The sequence below is a fragment of the Lycorma delicatula genome, chromosome 13 (genome assembly GCF_047948215.1).
Source record: "Lycorma delicatula isolate Av1 chromosome 13, ASM4794821v1, whole genome shotgun sequence".
NCBI classification, from domain to species: domain Eukaryota; kingdom Metazoa; phylum Arthropoda; class Insecta; order Hemiptera; family Fulgoridae; genus Lycorma; species Lycorma delicatula.
In genome coordinates, this window is record NC_134467.1 from 3,950,298 (window position 1) to 3,968,882 (window position 18,585).

Genomic DNA, 18,585 nt, shown 5'->3' on the forward strand with positions numbered 1-18,585 from the left:
AGGACCCTACAGTGAAAGGCTTAGATGCTACTGCCCTACATACAAGGAATAATCTAAAAATATTTCTAAAATAATACTTAATCGTTAAAAAAATTCATTTTTGAACGCTGCGATTTTCTTGAATATTCTAATATTATATGTTCATATCGGTTACGTTTGTAACTATTTCAAAGAATTCATTACGGCTGTGAGGCGTGAAAACCAATAAACTGTGACAAAAAAGTCGATCTCAAGTAACCTTCACAACAGAAATTATTCTGAATAGTCATTACTTTCAAGATAACTCTAGAAATGAGTAAAAAAACTAAATAAAATAAAATTTTGCTGACGCTTCCTTGGCCTTAAAAAGATTGGTTGAGCAACGCTACATTATACGTTATATTATACTACATTATTAGAGCAACGATCCTCTATTGAAGATGATATGATACTTCAGAAAAATGCAACATATGAATGGTTTCTTTCATCACAAATATACAAATCATAACCGATTGTTTCGTACTTTGACCACTAGTGCTCTAAAACCTTAGCAAATGGAAAAAAAAATAAACTGAGAAGAGCTGCTTTTATATAAATCAATCATCTGTGTATTTTTTTATAAAGAATACAAGAAATGAACAAAAACAACATTTTCATAATTTACAATAATCACTTATACGGGAATTAGTAGACAGTTGAATTAAAAATCGAATAATTTACACTCATTATGTTAAAGCAAAAGGTGAAACGGGGTTAGTTATCTTTAAAAGTTCAACCTAACTATATAATATTCATTAAAAAAAAATATGTATATATAAATTTAATAAAATAATAATTATAATTAAAAAATAAATTCAAAATAAAACAACTTTAAAGAAAGACAAAAAATAAAAAAATAATTAAACAAAATAATATCCTAAAATATAATGAATTGTGCATGTAAAAAACTAATCAAACTTATCTCATTATTAATTATTAACAACTCAAAATATTGAAATTTTTTCTTCAAAAGGACTCTTCACAGCTTCTTCAGTGGAGTTACTAGTATCTTAAGTATATACAATTAAATATTGTTCTGTGTTGTGTCAGTTCAAATTTTGTCTGTTTGTAAGAACAAATATATGTTTTTGTTAACTGCAATGTCCAAATATTACACATAGTACATACAAATCTAAGTTTCAACGATTAAAAATTTAATAATATACATAATTTTATAAAAGTTTTTATTATTAATGTAAAATACGGTCTAGCATTTTGAAAATGACTTGATTAATAATTTTAAAGTATTATGTTAGCGATGTAGGATGCAGGAGGTATATTGGCATGAAACGATTGACACTAAATAGCGAATCTTGGAGAGCTGCATTAAACCGGTCAAATCACTGAAGACAAAAAAAAAGTGTTATCATATTTAAAATGTTATCGTGATGTTCAATGAAAGCAAATCGCTCAAATGAATCCTAAAAAAATAAAAAAAGATTAAAATTCAGATTGAGATATATATATATACTAGAAAATTTTTCTTTAAAGAAAATTACAAAAAAAGGTTTGACAAAAATGTGAGATCGGGGAGGTGAAGAAAAACAAATAATAAAATAAAATAACTTCACAATAAAAAAAATAAATAAATGTTTCTCTTTTAATAAAAGCATAAATCTCTTTTAATAAGAGCATAAATCAAATTTATTGTGACGGTCTCCAGTAGTCGTAGCGTCTCAGCCTTTTATCTGAAGGTCCTGGGTTTAAATCCCAGTCAGGCACAGCATTTTTCATACGCTACATTTCCAAATCCCATGCACAAGCTTCAAGCTTTTGTGGTGATATCATCAAGCAAAAAAAAAAAAAATTAATAAACATGATAAAACTGAACCTCACAAATACTAAGTTAAAGGTAAAATTCAGAGGTGAGCTCTCAGAACCATTTGAGATCAAAACAGGACTGCGCCAAGACGATGGGCTCTCTCCGCTATTATTCAACTGCACTCTAGAAACAATAATGAAAAATGGCTCAAAACATGCCTCCAAAAGTAAAAATAGGTCGAAAAATAAAAAATCTTGGTTTTGCCGACGACTTGGCACTGCTAGCAAACGACATCGATGAATATAAATAACTGATAGTAGAACTTCAATACATTGCACATTAAACTGGACTCAAGAACCGTTTGAAAATACAGAAATTATTCCCTGAAAACCAACATAATTAAAAGAAGTAAAGATAAATGATAATAAATTTAAAATAATAACTCAATTTAAGTACCTTGGAGAAATAATAACAAAAAACCTAAACCTAAAAAAAAAATAACAAAAACCTCGATCCAAATAAGAAGAAACAAACTATCTAAAGCCCAAAAATTATCCTGGTTCATTTACAAAAATAAGACGTTACAACACAGTTATAAAACCAGAGGCTACTTATGCAGTAAAAAGATTCTTCCACCTGCACAAACAATCAAAGACAGACTCCAGAAAATCAAAAGAAGAATTGGAAGAACCTACATCAATAAAAAGTACCAGAAAGAGAGGCAGCAGTGAATCATGCCCAAAAACATTATGTACAAAGAGAACGCATCACTGATACCATGTATAAGAAGAGACTAGGATTCTTTGGACGTATCATGAGGATAAAAGATTCAAAACTTCTGAAACGGCTAGTTCAGTACAATCTCAACTCAAAAAACACCAAGATAGGATGCAGATGGATTAGAGAAATAAGAGAGAACCTGAAGCAAATACACCAGAAGACATCGCGGATAAGATAAAATTAAACAAGAACAAAACATTTCCATCACACTCACAAAAAAAACTCCCAACACAAACATTTTCAACACTAGAAAGGGCACAGACATCAGAACATATGAAAAAGTATTGGGAAGACCACAAGACCCAAATAGTCCCCTAGAAGATACTTGGATAATGAACTAACTAAAGCGATCGATCCTATGTGATCATAAAAGATAATAAAAATAAAAGCACATCAGAAAAAAACAATACATAAATTTAGAATGAGAGCGGTAAAAACTGTAAAGTGAGTGTATTTAATGACATTTACTGATTTAATGGTATTATCATTGTCTGATCTGCGTAGCGAATCGGTAGCATCTTAGCCTTTCATCCAGAGGTTCCAGATTCGAATCTCAGTCAGGAGCATTTTTCATTGCTACAAATCTCCATTTTCATAATCCCAAACACAAGTTTCTGTCGTGAATTAATTCCTCAGTCAAAAAAAAAGCAGTTTAACGGTTTTACATTATTTGGAAATAACATAACAAAGTAATAAAAAATACAAATTTATTTTTCTATCTGAGAGATAGGAAACATTACTCGCAAAGAATAGTTAAACGAAACAGTTCAAATACATAATGAGATGTAGTTGATACTATTATTACGGACAACCTGAAACATTTAATAACTTTTTGTTTTGTTACCTTAATAAACACTCATCGTCATTGGTGCTGCTTAGAATTTGAAATTAATTAATAACCACTGTTAATGCATTAAAAAAGAAAAACAATTATTCCAGCCGTTCAAAAAATAATACACCAATAACACACAAAAAGGAAAAATTATTTAAATGCATTCTTTGGACCACAGATTTATACAACCGATTAAAAACTATGTACATAATACCATTCTATTTTAAAATACATACATTTTTTTTTCTAAAATATCACTCGTTTTATTACATCCAAGCAGCTTTATTATGTTTTTCAAATCTCAAAATATAATAAAATTTATTGATCATATTTGCATATTTTAAAAAAACTATTTTTATTAAAAAGAAAGCGTGAATTCTTTTCCTGATATCGGAAATGTTCTTTTCTAAGACAATTTTTTTAAATTTTATTTGGCTTCTTTTGTCAGTAGTATTTTACACGAGTCATCTCCTACAACACTACTGATGAAACAGCTGAATAAAAAGTCTGAAAGATGATTATATTAACATCTTTTCCTAAATTATTAACAAATTAAACGAATAAAGTTTTGGAAGCACACTTCCATATTTAGAAGAACAGTTACGAACATCAATCAATAACTCATATAAAAGTAAAAATGAAAGTTTTTTTAATCATAAACATTAGTCGTTCTTTAACATTGCTAAAATTTTGCTATAGTAAACCGTCAAAACTGAGAATTGGCATTTGAAAACTACATCAAAATTGACATCTGTTCAAAATAAACTGATTACTCAGCAACACAATAACTGTGACCATAAAGGACCTATATTCTTGGTGCATGTCCAACCATTGTCCTGTACCATAATGTTTGATAATATAAAAGACTCTCAAAAGTTTGAGAGCAGAAATTCTCATTTTACCAAATGTTAACTGTACAACATTTTTTTGAAAAGCATTTATTTGAAAATCCTATCGTGGATAGGATCCATTGACAATTGTGTCACGTATGGTAATATATTATGAATTACAGAAATAAGCAATAGTCGCCCAGGTTGATCGAGCTTACCATATGAATATCATCGATACTGTTGCATTCCATCTACGCTGGCTAGTGAGTAATGGGGCAGGTGCTTCTTTCTGTTTATTTTTAAGTGTTCTATTTACTTTCTAGTAGTTCTACAGAAGGCTCATTCATCAACTGAGTAAAGTAAAGCCAGCCTTTGGTTTTCATAAAATTTAATCTTAGCTGCACAACACTATGAAAAGCTGGTACTAGAAATTTCAAGATGGATACACATTTGAATACGTAAATGCACACCCAAGCTCTACATACTGCAAAAACAATCTTTCTTGAGCAGCTCTAGCGAAAAATTTTCAACAATTCTTCTTATTTCTCAGACTTAGTGCCAAAGAACTGTCATTTCTTTCGCCAAAGTGTAGATCAAGCTGATTATTCAGTTCTTTGAAATTAAACAGTGATGTCATGAAAAAGGGTTAATAATCAATTGTTTAGGTACCCTAGCAGCAGAGTTTTTCAACAAGACTGTGAAAATTATCGTCTTGGTATTATAATTATATAATGTCACATAACACAAAATCTTTTACTCTTTATTTTTTAAACCGGCCAAACATAGAAGTCAAATTTGGAATAGCCATATACAAAAGTTAAATATAACTTATGTGAAAAAATATTCGGTTGTACTAAATACAACCGAATAGATAGAAAGGTAATGAAACTTTCCATTAAATCAGTCAATTTAATTTAATATTCAGTATTAATGCTATAAATTAAATATGATCTCAGAATGATTTTATATACATATTTTAGTGAGAATAAATCAAATAAAATATTGATGAAAGAAAGTCAGATCTCATTAAGAAATGAACCTGAAACTTATCTTTCTTTAAAAAAGGAAACTTGTTATGTACATTTCCAATATAACAGAAAAAATGACAAGATGATTTCAAATGTAGTGGAATTAAAAAAAATGATTCTAGGAATCGATACAGAAAAAAACTTTCACTGAAAATTTGTTAAACAATTTGTAATTTCAATTCTGTTACAGTATATTAAATTTAAAAAAAAAATAAATAACAAGAGAATAAGTTTCATTCAAATTTCCACACCAATGTGCCTCTTCTCAGAGGCGCCACAAAGTTGTAAAAAAATAATGAAGATACACGAGTTTTATTTATTTTTATCTCTTACTTACAAGTAGTCTTACTTTTACTTAGGGTAGGACGCCATGGAAAAAGTTCAATTGAAAAAGGGCGCCGTGACTCGGAAAAGTTTGAGAAACTACTGGGTTATGCAATGGCTTATGAGCTACATGGCTGATAGAGTTCAGAAAAATAATAAATGTATTTTAAATAATTAACATCTTTTTCTTAAATTAAAAGAAATTTTTTTACTAAATGCTAGTTTTATTTACAACTGATATGGTTAAAAATATATCTCTATTTAACAGGTTGTCACTCAAAACACCAATATTACTTAACTATACTGCAATGAAAAAAATTTTTTTTTTCAAATGATATTTTTTCTATAAAAATTCTGTGTAATTACAATAAAAAAAATATAACATAAATTTGGGCTTCACGGTATCAATTATTTCAATCAATGAGACACAAATTGGCACTTCAAGAAAAAGGATAAATGGGGGGGGGGGTTATATAATTACAATACACTGTTTGTTTACAGAGGGGAAATAAGGAAAAACTTTCAATCATCTGAAATAATGAACTTCAAGAATCAAGGAGATTCTTGGAGATTCTCACAACACACATGAAAAAGACTTCATCTAATTTTAATTATACTTATTTACGTTTACGCTGATAACATCACTTCATCATTTGAAAAGCAGGATCCACAGTAATATTATTAATAAGTAACTTCTGAATGAGTTAATGCACAAAAAAGGTAAGTATACTGCGGGAATCATTGTAATTTTCTCTATCGCAGTATAATGTTTTTGTCCTGAAAAGTGAAGCAATAACGACCCTTAGCAGTTGGAAATCACTAATATACTGAAACATCAGAAGGTCCCATAGCCCAGCTTCATATATAACTAAGACCCAGAATTCGATCTCATAGCAGTTATTCTGTTAATAAATACAAAATCATATTAAGGACTAGACCAGTGTTATGTGGTGACAAAATCTGTACACCTTGATCCTTGTGGGGGGGGGGGGGGTTGAATTACAATTAGCAATTTTGGAGTAGATATCTGTAAATCATACATTTTTGAAAACAGGTATTGGATTTGGATGGAATTATGCAGAAAAAATAAACAAAGAAGCGTTTAATTTTGAGTTAGCTATGCCAGTCAAAAAAGAAGTTAATGTAATAAATAAGTGCATAATATAAAAGTTGGTTTTACATTATGCAGAAAATATCCAATACATGTCGTTTTTACAAAAGAAATATTGAGTTCTTTGAAAATTTATGAATTAATATAATTTGAAATGAAGACCTTAACAAAACTGGAGAAATGAGAAAGTTGTGGTAGAGAATCTTGTACAGATGAACCTGGCTGATTGACAACATATTGAAAACACCAAAGTTCAGTTAAGTTGATAAGAGGGATGTGTAGAAGATAAAAAGATCAATAAAAACTAAACAGGAAGGCAAAAATTTGAAATATATCCTCAGTTACAATTGAGGATATAAGCAGTAGTAAATATACTGAGGTTAAAAGATTTGTGCAGAAACCAAAAGTAATAGAGAGTAGCATCAAAACAGTCAACTCTAACTGACAGCTCCAGAAAAAAAACACAAAAAATAATATTAAACTATGTCCATTACTGTACTTCTTAAATAGATAATTTTTTTACTAAATAGCTTATGTGGATTAGATGCTGTTTGCAACACTTGATCCATTTATTACCTACCGCCCCCATCAATTAAAGCTGGACATGTAACTACAATATACATTTAACATGTAGATTTTTATTCGTTTTATTTGATTTCTTTGAAATAAAGAAACAGAAAAAGATATTTGGCATTTAGTATAGTGATGTGGTTGGAGAAAATAAGAAATTTCTGTCTACACAGTAAGAATATAACATTACTTATCCTAAGTTGTTTCAAGAGCACACTTATTCTTTACGCTGTATGTTACTAATATTTCCTGATCTGAGGATGCATTTATATAGTTTAAGCTGCATTCATTTTTAAATGTTTATGGATCGTCCATGAACCTTGATTCTAGCATTATCCCTTTATATAAAAGTAATTTTCTAATAAATAATTTTACTATAAAAATAATCTCATTTCATGTTGAATAATGATATTATCGATCAAAATTAAGTCGATACTTGTTATTTAAAATTTCATTTATTTAAATGTCAATCTCATATTAGTTCAAATCACCATAATTATAAAATATTTTTAAAAATGCAAATTTTTTCATAAGAAGAATTGAAATATCTTAAATAAAGATATAATAAAAAAGATTTTTTATTTTTTTTTTTTAGCTTGCATCAAAATCTTGCCGATATGTATAGATAACTTTATTACATTTTTTTTCTTTACCTTAACCATATAAGTTATAAATAACTTGAAACAAGATACAGCTTACTCATAAAAGTATACTTATTTTCAAGGATAACATAACTTCAATGTTGAGTGAAACAGTTCTTACTGAAGTAATATAAAATTCCACATCAAGTCAAAATTAAAATCCAAATGATAGAAAGTTAAACCTAAAAATGACAATTCATTTAATTCTGTGTATCACAGACTATTATGAACAACGTAACAAATAGAAAGAATGAACTCTACCTAATACCGCTCGTGTTAATGGCTTATGCCTTCTTCACTGAGCCAAATATACCGTTGCATATCACTGTACCGTCCCACAAAAATTCTCTATAAAAGAAATAACATTTCCATTCATCAAAGGAATTAATTATATAGCATTACTCAAAAAGAAAGAAACCTGATACATAAGACAGTCTATAAAATATAATATAAAGCAACAAAATGTACTATTTCTTTAAAACAAACATTGACTGAGTACAGGAATACAATACAATTAATAACAATATCATAAGTGATATAGGTTCAAGGTTCAGTAGAACTGTTATATATTTTGACTCCTGTAATCATTTTGAAAAGTTATAATATCCTTAAATCTTTATAAATTATAATTTATTAAAATGTACATATTATAAAATACTCAAATGATACTATATATTTATATCAATATAACTATTTGGATACAGTTAATTCTTCGTACAAACATACTTAGCACTCACAACTTTTATTATAACAATAATAATCATCATTCCTTTTGTAAATGTAAATTACTTCATATGATATATATTAATAATTACTATATATATATATATATATATAAATATACTAATTAAATGGAAGATTTAGGAATTGTCTTGTAATATTATTTATATAAATTAAAATAATAAATGTTGGTTAATTATTATTATTAATTATTTATTTATTTTATTATTAAAATTATTGTTGATTTATATATATAAATAAATATACATCACTTTGTAAATTTTTTCTACCATAACTCAGCATTACCATTTTTAACCTTAAAAACTAATAAAAATGAATTTACTTACTTCTCAAAGGACGGGTACGATTGTTTATTTTAGAACTCTGTACCTGTTCTTGGATGGTTATAAAAAATGTTTATTGCACGATGTATTTAAGCCGATCAAATCAAATTTTTTACCAGCAATGAGCTGCTTCCACCAGGATAAAAGTATCAATAATCTGCTGAGAAATTGTGGATGGGATCGATACCCATTAATTTTTAGAAAAGGTCTTGCGCTTGCTTCGGAGTAAGATTATTTATTTCTCACTGCAATTCCTCTAAAGGTACATTAGTCTTCTCATCCTTCCCTGCTTTTCGTTATCCTGAAATTCCTTCTCTTGTCATCGATACTGTGAGTAAGTCTGACCCCCACTAGGTCTTTTGTGCTGAATACCCGAATAACCAATGAATCCTCAATATTATATGTAAAGAGAAAACTGTCTATGAATTAGCTTGGGGACTTCATTTCCTGTCCAGTGATTTCACATTATTTCAGCGACTATACTTTAAAGCCAGGTCTTCTAATTCTTTTTAAAACATAGAATATAAAATACTCAAACATACCAATGATAGTAACAGGCATCAGTATACAATCTTCTTTGCCATTTTTTAAATTTCTATTACAATTTTATTTTTTCCATCGAGTTTAAATAAAGAAGAAAAGCAATCACAAAAATACCCAATCAAAAGATTAAAGTGCTACAAAATTTTGTACTCTTTTTTTCTTCTTCTTGCATTAGATGCAAGATATAATGTGTTTTTATTTTAAACCAACATTCATAAATTTTAATAATTATTATAATTGCAAGTCGGTATACAATATTATATTATAATATAATATTTTTTATTATAATAAATATAATTTTTACCAAACAGAACATTTTTCAGTAGGATTCATTGGCGATCCAAGCGGGCAATTATACGCTTCTGAAAAGTCATGTGAATTTGATAACGGTATTATAACACGTACAGGTCCTGGTGAATGTACACCAGAACGTACTTTATTCAATGCTTCTTCAGGTCTCATTGTACCGCACCATATTTGTGCATAATTAAGAAAGAATAACTGATTATGTGTTAGATTAATACCTGGTAGTAATGGTTCTTCTCCGTGCTTTTTTACCCATTTTCTGTATGCCTGTAATTAAAAAAATAAACTAGTATATTATCTTAAAATCACAATAGCATGTCAGCGACTGAAAAAAATCAGTTATTCTTAAAAAAAATAGCTTTGAATTTAAAACTGACTTCATGTATAGATTCTAATGGTCCTTATTAACAGTATACCATTTATATTTCAACATGTAGATGTTGAAATTTCTTAATTTCTTATCTAGATGCACCGTAAATACATACATAAGACTTTATGCTAACTTATTACATATAACTTATTATACTTAAGACTTTTTTCCCCCCAAAATAGTTTACCTTGGAACACGTTAAATTATTTATTCATTTACGGTTGCTTAGTTTTTCTGTTTTTCTATCTACTTTCTACCTTTTCATTTTTTCTGATATCTCTTTCCTTCATTCTCCAGAAAGTTCAGCTCTGTTGTTCTTGTATTCTGGCACTTCTTGGAACTTTCATTTTCATCTCTTAATATTCTCTTTAAAATTTCTCTTTCTAATTCCTCAGTTATCATCAGTTCTTTTAGGTCTTCTTGGACTTGCGTAAACCAGTTGTTGCCTTTAGTTTTTTACTTTGGAGGAAATCAAAAATTTGTTTAGTCAAACTGCATTTTTTATTCATTATAAATAAATGGGAGTAGAATGCAATTTATCTTTTCCTTATCGTGTCTGAGAGTTTTTCAATTTTAGTATCAAGTTTGTTATTCAGAATTAATTTTACCAAATTATTTAAAAATTTAGGATCTAAAATTTTTCTTATAATTGTTCTTTTTTTTTCTAGATTTTCTAGTAGACTGTAGCATAGTCTTCAGGTTTCTGTCACATGACTGACAGGACAGAAATAACATAAAAGTACAAAGTTACTTTTGCAACTGATATATGGTGCATTGTGTTTGTAGCACTGAGGTGAGTAAGATGCTGTCCAAGAGGTGTCTTCAAGGCAGTGTGCTGGGCCCTCTGCTTTGGGTTGTGAAGTTTGACTCTCTCATGCGGTTGAGGATGGCCAGTGGATGTCATGTCATCGCTTACGCTGATAATGGACGTCTGCTGGTCAAAGAAGACTCGCAGAATGAGGTCGAATTCCGGGTAACTCAAGCTTGCAGAGTACTAGAGGTGTGAAACAATCAACACAAAATGGTATGTAACCCTGAGAAGACCATCATGGTGCTGCTGAAGGGCTGTCTGGACGCTACGCGGTGAGCACAAATTGTTGACCGGACATACTTTTAGTTATGTCTTGTTGCAACAATATTTGTGTGTACCCTTGATGATAATTTCTTGATTCAAGGAGCACTTTCAGAGTGTCGCTAAGAAGGCATTTCATAGCCCGAGGGCTATGGGACTATTTCATATGAGGCAGTTTTAGTTATCACGGGTGTAAAACCATTTGATTCCCTTGCGTCACAACGTCAATTATGTTATGCTGTGAAGAAGTTGGGTGAGCTGACTTCGCACAGCATATTCGGGAAGTAGAGAAGAAAGGTTTTAGTATTTGGCAAGGACAGGTGGGATGAGAAGGCAGGTGGACAATATATGCACCATCTCTTTTCAGATGTACGGGCGTTGGGAGTCGCCACATCGATCTCCCCAGCATGTGACTCAGTTCCTTTCACGGCATGACATATTTTGGGACAGGCTGGCTTGATTTGGTTTGACTGACTCAGGTCAGTGTCCTCAATGTTTAGTATTGGATGATAAGTCTGGATCTGCAGGCTAACTGGAAAGTTATGATGAGCAGTGCATTGTTGAAAGATTTTTTTGGTTTTTGGCACTCGAATGTACTGCAGAGGGTGTTTAGTGTAGAATGGTAGCATGGGTGGCTAGGGACCCGTTTGGGTGTTTTTCTGCCAGAGTAGGTGCATTCGCATTCAGCAATTGTGTCGGATTGTTGTTTGATATGTTCGTGGGTTGATTTATAGGTAATTTTGATATGGTAGATCAAAATTGCGATGTTGTGAACAATTTTTGAGGGTATGAGATTAATATTTTGTTATAGTTAAATTTGTAAATTTTTATTGGTTATCAGTTTTTTGATTTGGATTTGGTGAATTTGAAAAATATCTTTTTGATGAGTTTCAACGCTGATGGAAATGTCTTACGAGGCATTTGAATCGATGTCATCCTGATAGAGGCCGTACTGATGGCTGTAATATGTAATCAGGTATTGAGGGTCTAAAATGTGACCTCTGGTAAAGCCAATCAGGGCTAGAAATGGAAGGGGTGGTATTCCGATGGGATCATCACAAGTTAGGTGTTTTCCCCTGTGGGGTCAGGATATATTTTTGTCTATCCTCCTTACTTATTGTTTTACATTACAGTTAATAATTCTAAAGATTAGATTCTGATGTTAGAAGGATTAAATTTATACTGGACCTGCATGATCGGAACTGCACCATTTGAATAAAAAATTCACAAATAATTTTATCAAAGATTGACATAATAGCATTAGAAGAAATGAAAACTTACAAGATACAGGTGTACTGTAAAACACCAGCAGAAATGTGAATACTGGACAATGGGGACTTATAATGCACAAAATTGTGTGCATTAGAAAGAATACCGCAGTCAACATGTTAAGTAGTATAAATCCAGCTGATATGCTCATATTGACAGAAGAAACAAGAATAGCTACGGAATAAAATTCTGAAATATAGACCAGACAGAAGAACAGATTGAGGAACAACTGTGAAAAGATGGGTGTAATATACTTACTTTAGGCAGTATAAGGCCAGATAGTCTATCTTTGAAGTAGAGGAAAAAAAAGAATTACTTCAAAATTAGAAAAAAATAACGAATACTGCTAGGATTTATAGTAGGCTTCATGGTGTTATTGCCGTTGCTAGATATTAATCTGACTTTTATTATTAATAATAATAATAATAATAATAAACATACCCTGAATGATTGTTTTAATCCACCATTGTCAGCAATATTTTCACCTTGAGTCATCTTACCGTTCAGATAATGTCCAACGTCATCCAGTTTATATCGACTATACTGATCAATTATACATTGCGTTCTCTTTCTAAATTCTCTTATAGTAGCATTATTCCACCATTGCTTCATATTACCTTCTTTATCAAATTGTCTACCTAAATATAAAAAATATAAAGACAAATTAGTTATAGACATACAATTACTTCTTTAATAAAGAAAGCGGGAGTAAATGAGTTCAAGAACTACTGCAATACAGTATAACATCTCATGTATAAAAGGCACTTAATATAAAGGTTTGCATATGAGTAGAATATGTATATGTTAAAGCTCGTTTCAGTTTCATAAAAAAAATGAGTACAGTGGAAGCTGTTTTAGCCATAAGATTAATTTTATAAAGCAGAGTAAGAAGAATCAAAACGACTTATATGGTATACGTACATTAGAAGAGTACACTTTGGACTGAAATAAGAGAAAAAGCTTATAAGTAATCTATTCAATTATTGTAAAGAACAATGATAAAATACAAGATGAAGAAAGGTAAATTTTGATTAAATAAGGAGTGAGGCGAGGCTTAAATTTGTTCTTGATGCTCTTCAACTAAAATATAGAAAACGCAGTAGCGGAATTGAAGAAGACATTTTAAGCCAAGTAATTATTTGAGAAGAAAAAGATTAAAAATCTTTGATGATATTTTTCTTTTGAAAAAATTAGTAAAAATTAGTTGAATGACAAGGCAAATGACAAATATTTTTACTAGGAAAGAAATTTATTTTGAAAATAAATAACCAAAGAAGAAAGATAATAATGTCTGATAAAAACGTGGATAAGAGGAATTATTTATTAAGATGGTGAGCGTAATATACCTGAAGTTGTAGAATTTATCTATCTAGGAAGCAACCCCTTTTAAAGGGCAGATGAAATAGAAATGACAAAGATTAGAAGGATAGTTTTCACACAAAAAAGAAGTCCGCTACTAACAAGAATTAAAAAAAAAATTGAATGGAACACGGTGTTTAAGATAATGTAATATGGAGAATTGAAAAAAATTAGAAAGAAAGAAAATAAAGGAATTTGAAATGTAGTGGTAAATATTAGTTGGTTTGACAAAATACAAAATGAAGAGGTCTTAAAATGAACAAAAATGTAGAGAAACTTGTAACAGAATCTTATGAAAAGAAGAAAGAGCTCAGTAGGTATATCAAATTTAATTACAAATTTAATTCATTTAATTTGTTAATTGAGGGGGAGTAAAACATAGACATTGAAGCAAAAGTTAAAAAATGAAATTAAAAAAATAACAGATGAGGTTGTAGGGTACAAAAATTATGCCGAGATTAAAAGCTTAGCATAGAATAGAAAGGAATGCATAATAATATTAAGCCAGTCAAATTACTAAGTCAAAAAAACTGACCTTCACTCTAAAACAGTTGTTTTAGAGCCCAATATGACTGACTACTTGTGCACCTTTATTTTGCATTATTTCCGCAATAACTTATTTTTTGTAAGATTTTAAACTAATTTTCTAATGCTTTCATTTAAAAAACCTAAGAAATACTAAATAAAAGAACATATAAAATAAGTCATTATTGAATAACATAAAAAAATTTAATAATACATTTAAAATGACAAACGGGCCACTTTCCAACATTTTTTTAAAGAACCTTTTAGAACTAATCATCAATACCTTCTATATTGAAATCTCTAGCAGCATCATTAACACTTCTACCAAAAACTCCATCGAAGAAGGTGATAAAAATAATAAGCTTCAAAAGGTCCTTCAGGAGAAATAATTTTAAAATAAATTGATTATGATTTTAAATAATTTAATGCTATTATTTATAATTATTTGCTGAAATATTAATAAATAAATGTAATAATTTATACCTTTATCATCAAAACCATGTGTCATTTCATGACCAATAACAACTCCAATACCTCCATAATTTAATGATTTTGGAAAATGTTGACTATAAAATGAAGGTTGTAGTATACCAGCTGGAAAGACTGTTAACAAAAAATAAAATAGTATTATACATTTATTATATCAATCAAAATTAAAATTATACTTATTTATGGAGGTATTTATAAAAATAATGATTAATTTTTTTTCCTATTTTAATTGAATATAAATTGGTGTATTCTTGTGTTGTAAGGGAGATTCAAAGTAATTTGCTCTGCTCTTGTAATGAACAGAAGGTAGTCATGACTCATTAGAAAAATACTTACATCTAAATTTGTCATCATAAATTTGAATATCCTTTCTTTTTCCTGTCAGTTCAAATCAACATATCTGAGCAATAAATGCATAGTAGTGATGTAGAGTGAACATTTAATTCTTTTTAAAAGATTAATGGTCATTTAATCTAAGTTTTATACAATTAGTTTGAAGATGAGAGTCTCTCTCTTTCTCTCTCTCTCCCACTCTCTCTCTCTCAGTCAATAGTTTATAAACAGTTATTTAAACAAGGTCCAAAGAAAGTTGTAAATGAATCACATAGGCAAGAACCTAAGTCACTGAAGATAAACACACTCTAAATTGAAATATGTGTTTTGAGAAAATTGAATTACTATTAGGGGAAATCTCTGAAAAACTGGAAGCGTTAAGGTTCTTTCTAGTAAGAGATTACCTCAAATTTAACAAAGCAATTGCTAGGTAAGATCCTGCTTTTTGTATCGTAAATGCAAAAATAGAAGGTCAGTTGCTATTTCACACTTTTGCAGTTATATTAAAAGGAGAGAGACAGGTTTTTGAACTATATAATAACCTATAATGAAACATGGGTGCACTATTTTTCTCCCCAGATTTGATTTCTCTGAGAATAAAAAAACAAGCAATTGTACAATGGTAATATTTAACTCAGCTCCACCACAGAAGGCAAAATTCTCATTTTTACATAGGAAAAGCTGTTCCTAAAACTGGAACAAGTGCATCACAGTGGCAGAAGACAATTTTACAAGTAAGTTATCTTATTTTATTCAATAAGTAAATAAATTATTCCCATGAAATTCCCATTAATATCTGAACCCTTCCCCTAGTAAATTCAACAGTATTGTGTTAAGAGTAGAATTTCATTATTTAACTGAAAATTACATCAGTCAGGTCCTTATCTCTAACAACTGTATGCAACTTTAGCATACCAATTGTTCTTTAAATTGAATTTCAAAACATATCTGTTGTGCGACAAAATTTCCAAGTAAATAAACATGAGATGGGAATTATCCTTCAGTAAAATCTTAGGCAAAACAGTAAATTTCCCGGATCTATGCTTTATCCTCTTTATCTTTAGCCTTGACCCTTTTTTTCTCAATATCAGTTCTGAAGGTGCAAAGTTAGATTCTTCATGCTGAGGACACTGGGACCTGAAAATCCAATGCAGTTGTAGTATTTGATAAAGAGGCTGTCTTGGACTAATTCAGAAACTCTGTTGTCCAGTGGCTGCACAATAATGGTAATGGCTAAAGCGGTTATATATGTACTGAATATAGAAAAGAAAATTCTTTTACTACAAATTTATTACCATTTCATGCACTTCAAAATTTCATATCTCCAATTAGAAACTTTAATTGGACCGAGAAAATCTTTCATAGCCCATTGATGTGAACAAGCATCAAGATGTTAAATTACTTTAGGGATGAACCAACCGATTTTAAAGATGTTTTCATTAATTATTCTTAACTCTGAATGTTATGAATGCTAATATTTTTGATATTCTAATACTATTATTAACAAACTGATAACTTACCGATATCATTTTTATTCGGATTATAGAATGCATTAACAATTGCCGGTCCATTAATTGCCCATTTATCTTTATTAACAGGTTGTCCTAAGTTTTGGAGATTATGCCTTGCATCATATCTATATATATTCAGAATATTTACGAGAAATTCATCTACTGTAACATTTAACTGTAACAAAAAAATTATTTTAATTGATATTATTTAATATAAAAAAACAAAAAGAAAAAAATTAAAACAGAGATGGAATGCTGGAGGCATTCTAAGGTTTTACACTTCTTAATAGAAATAGAAATGAAAAAATTAAAAGTACAATAATGGAAAAGCCACTGATAAACAATATGAAAGAGAGAAAGCTGATATGGTATGAGTACTTGTAGCATATCCCAGATTCATGAATTTATTTTGGTCATGGATTCCATCTAGATAATGAAAATGTGGAAGATCCTGAAGAATGTAGATGGGTACTGTTTTCGATATCATGACACAACAAAACTTAGGAAAAAACATACTTAAACAAGATATATTACATTTTGGAGTGCAACATTGTAAAAATTCAATAATAATAACAGTTATTACGAAGACAACACTTAGTAAATGAGAACATAATTCTACCGTATTAATCAATGCATTCTACCTGGAAATACAATTGTATATGATGAACAAGTATTGATTTTTTTGTCTTGTTAGGCTATATACAACAGCACTGATGAAGAAGCTATGCATTATATTTGGTAAGATCTTCTGAAAATACGCTACTGTATTCTTGGAAAATGAATCGATTACAAGAAATCTTTTTAAAAGACATTTTGTTTCTACAGGATAGGAGATTATATTATTACTATAATGATTATTTCAAAATAATTATATTTAATTTGATTAAATTTAATATGAAACGGGAAATGGAGGTTTATCAGTTCTACACATTTGTGCAAGTTCATTTATTTTTTACTTTTTTTCTTATCATCAGCATTCTTTTTAAGTTGTCTATAATTTTATTCTTTTTTAACCTCTCTTTTTTTATACCTTTTAATGGTCCTTGTAGCATCATTTTAATCAATTCTTCTCTTCTGATGACACGCTAACCGGTTAAAGGTCAACTAAAAAATAACAGCGGTCTCATAATGAAGTATACTCACAGTGCCAGTGATAATTTAATCAACTGTTCGCACACATAAATTAGACCTTCAGTGAACTATCAAACCAGACTGCTCCTAGATGGCGTAATTTTTCAATGATGAATCGGTAATCATAGCTTTAATATGAATTTGATAATTTCTTATTTTGTAATATAAACTTTCCAATCACTGTTTTCTCAAAAATATGATCTTTTGTGTCGAACAGTATCTCTTACTTGATGAAAAACAGTTGTGTAGTACTTTTTACTGACAGTTCATCCTTGAGTGGCATGCTCATGATAAACCACGCCTTGAAAATAAAAACGACTGTCGGTAGACCTTCATGCTGATGTGAAAATTCATCACGGCAATGTTCCAGCCCGTGCATTACAACTTATTAAGAGATTCTTGGCAAAATAAGGGATTGAATGACTTCAGTAGGCTCCTTACTCATTAGACATGGCTCCCTGTGATTTTTGGCTCTTTCCTAAGTTTAAAATTCCTTGAAAGCAAGATATTAGAAGACAAAGAAGAGATCAAAACAAATGCGACAAAAGGAGCTCGCTAAAAATAACTTTGAAAACTGTTTTCAATGATGGAAACATTGCAGGATAAGCGGGTTACATCAAAAGGGATCTACTTTGAAGAGAACAGTCAATGAACTAAATAAATTAAGCATTTTTGTTTTTATGAGTCAAGGTCAGATATTTTTTGATCACACCTTGT

General features: G+C 29.7%; 1 protein-coding gene across 1 annotated transcript in view; it reads right to left on the bottom strand.

The window, feature by feature from the left end:
• Positions 1-9,803: 9,803 nt before the first annotated feature.
• The window catches only part of LOC142333998 (neprilysin-1-like), a 97,976-nt gene continuing 89,194 nt past the window's right edge, over positions 9,804-18,585 (bottom strand). The window contains exons 10-13 of the mRNA XM_075381663.1: positions 16,747-16,912; positions 14,888-15,007; positions 12,962-13,158; positions 9,804-10,076 (exon numbers count right to left, since the gene is read on the bottom strand). Of these exons, the coding sequence (XP_075237778.1) occupies positions 9,804-10,076; positions 12,962-13,158; positions 14,888-15,007; positions 16,747-16,912 (756 nt within the window). The remainder of the gene's footprint in view (positions 10,077-12,961; positions 13,159-14,887; positions 15,008-16,746; positions 16,913-18,585) is intronic.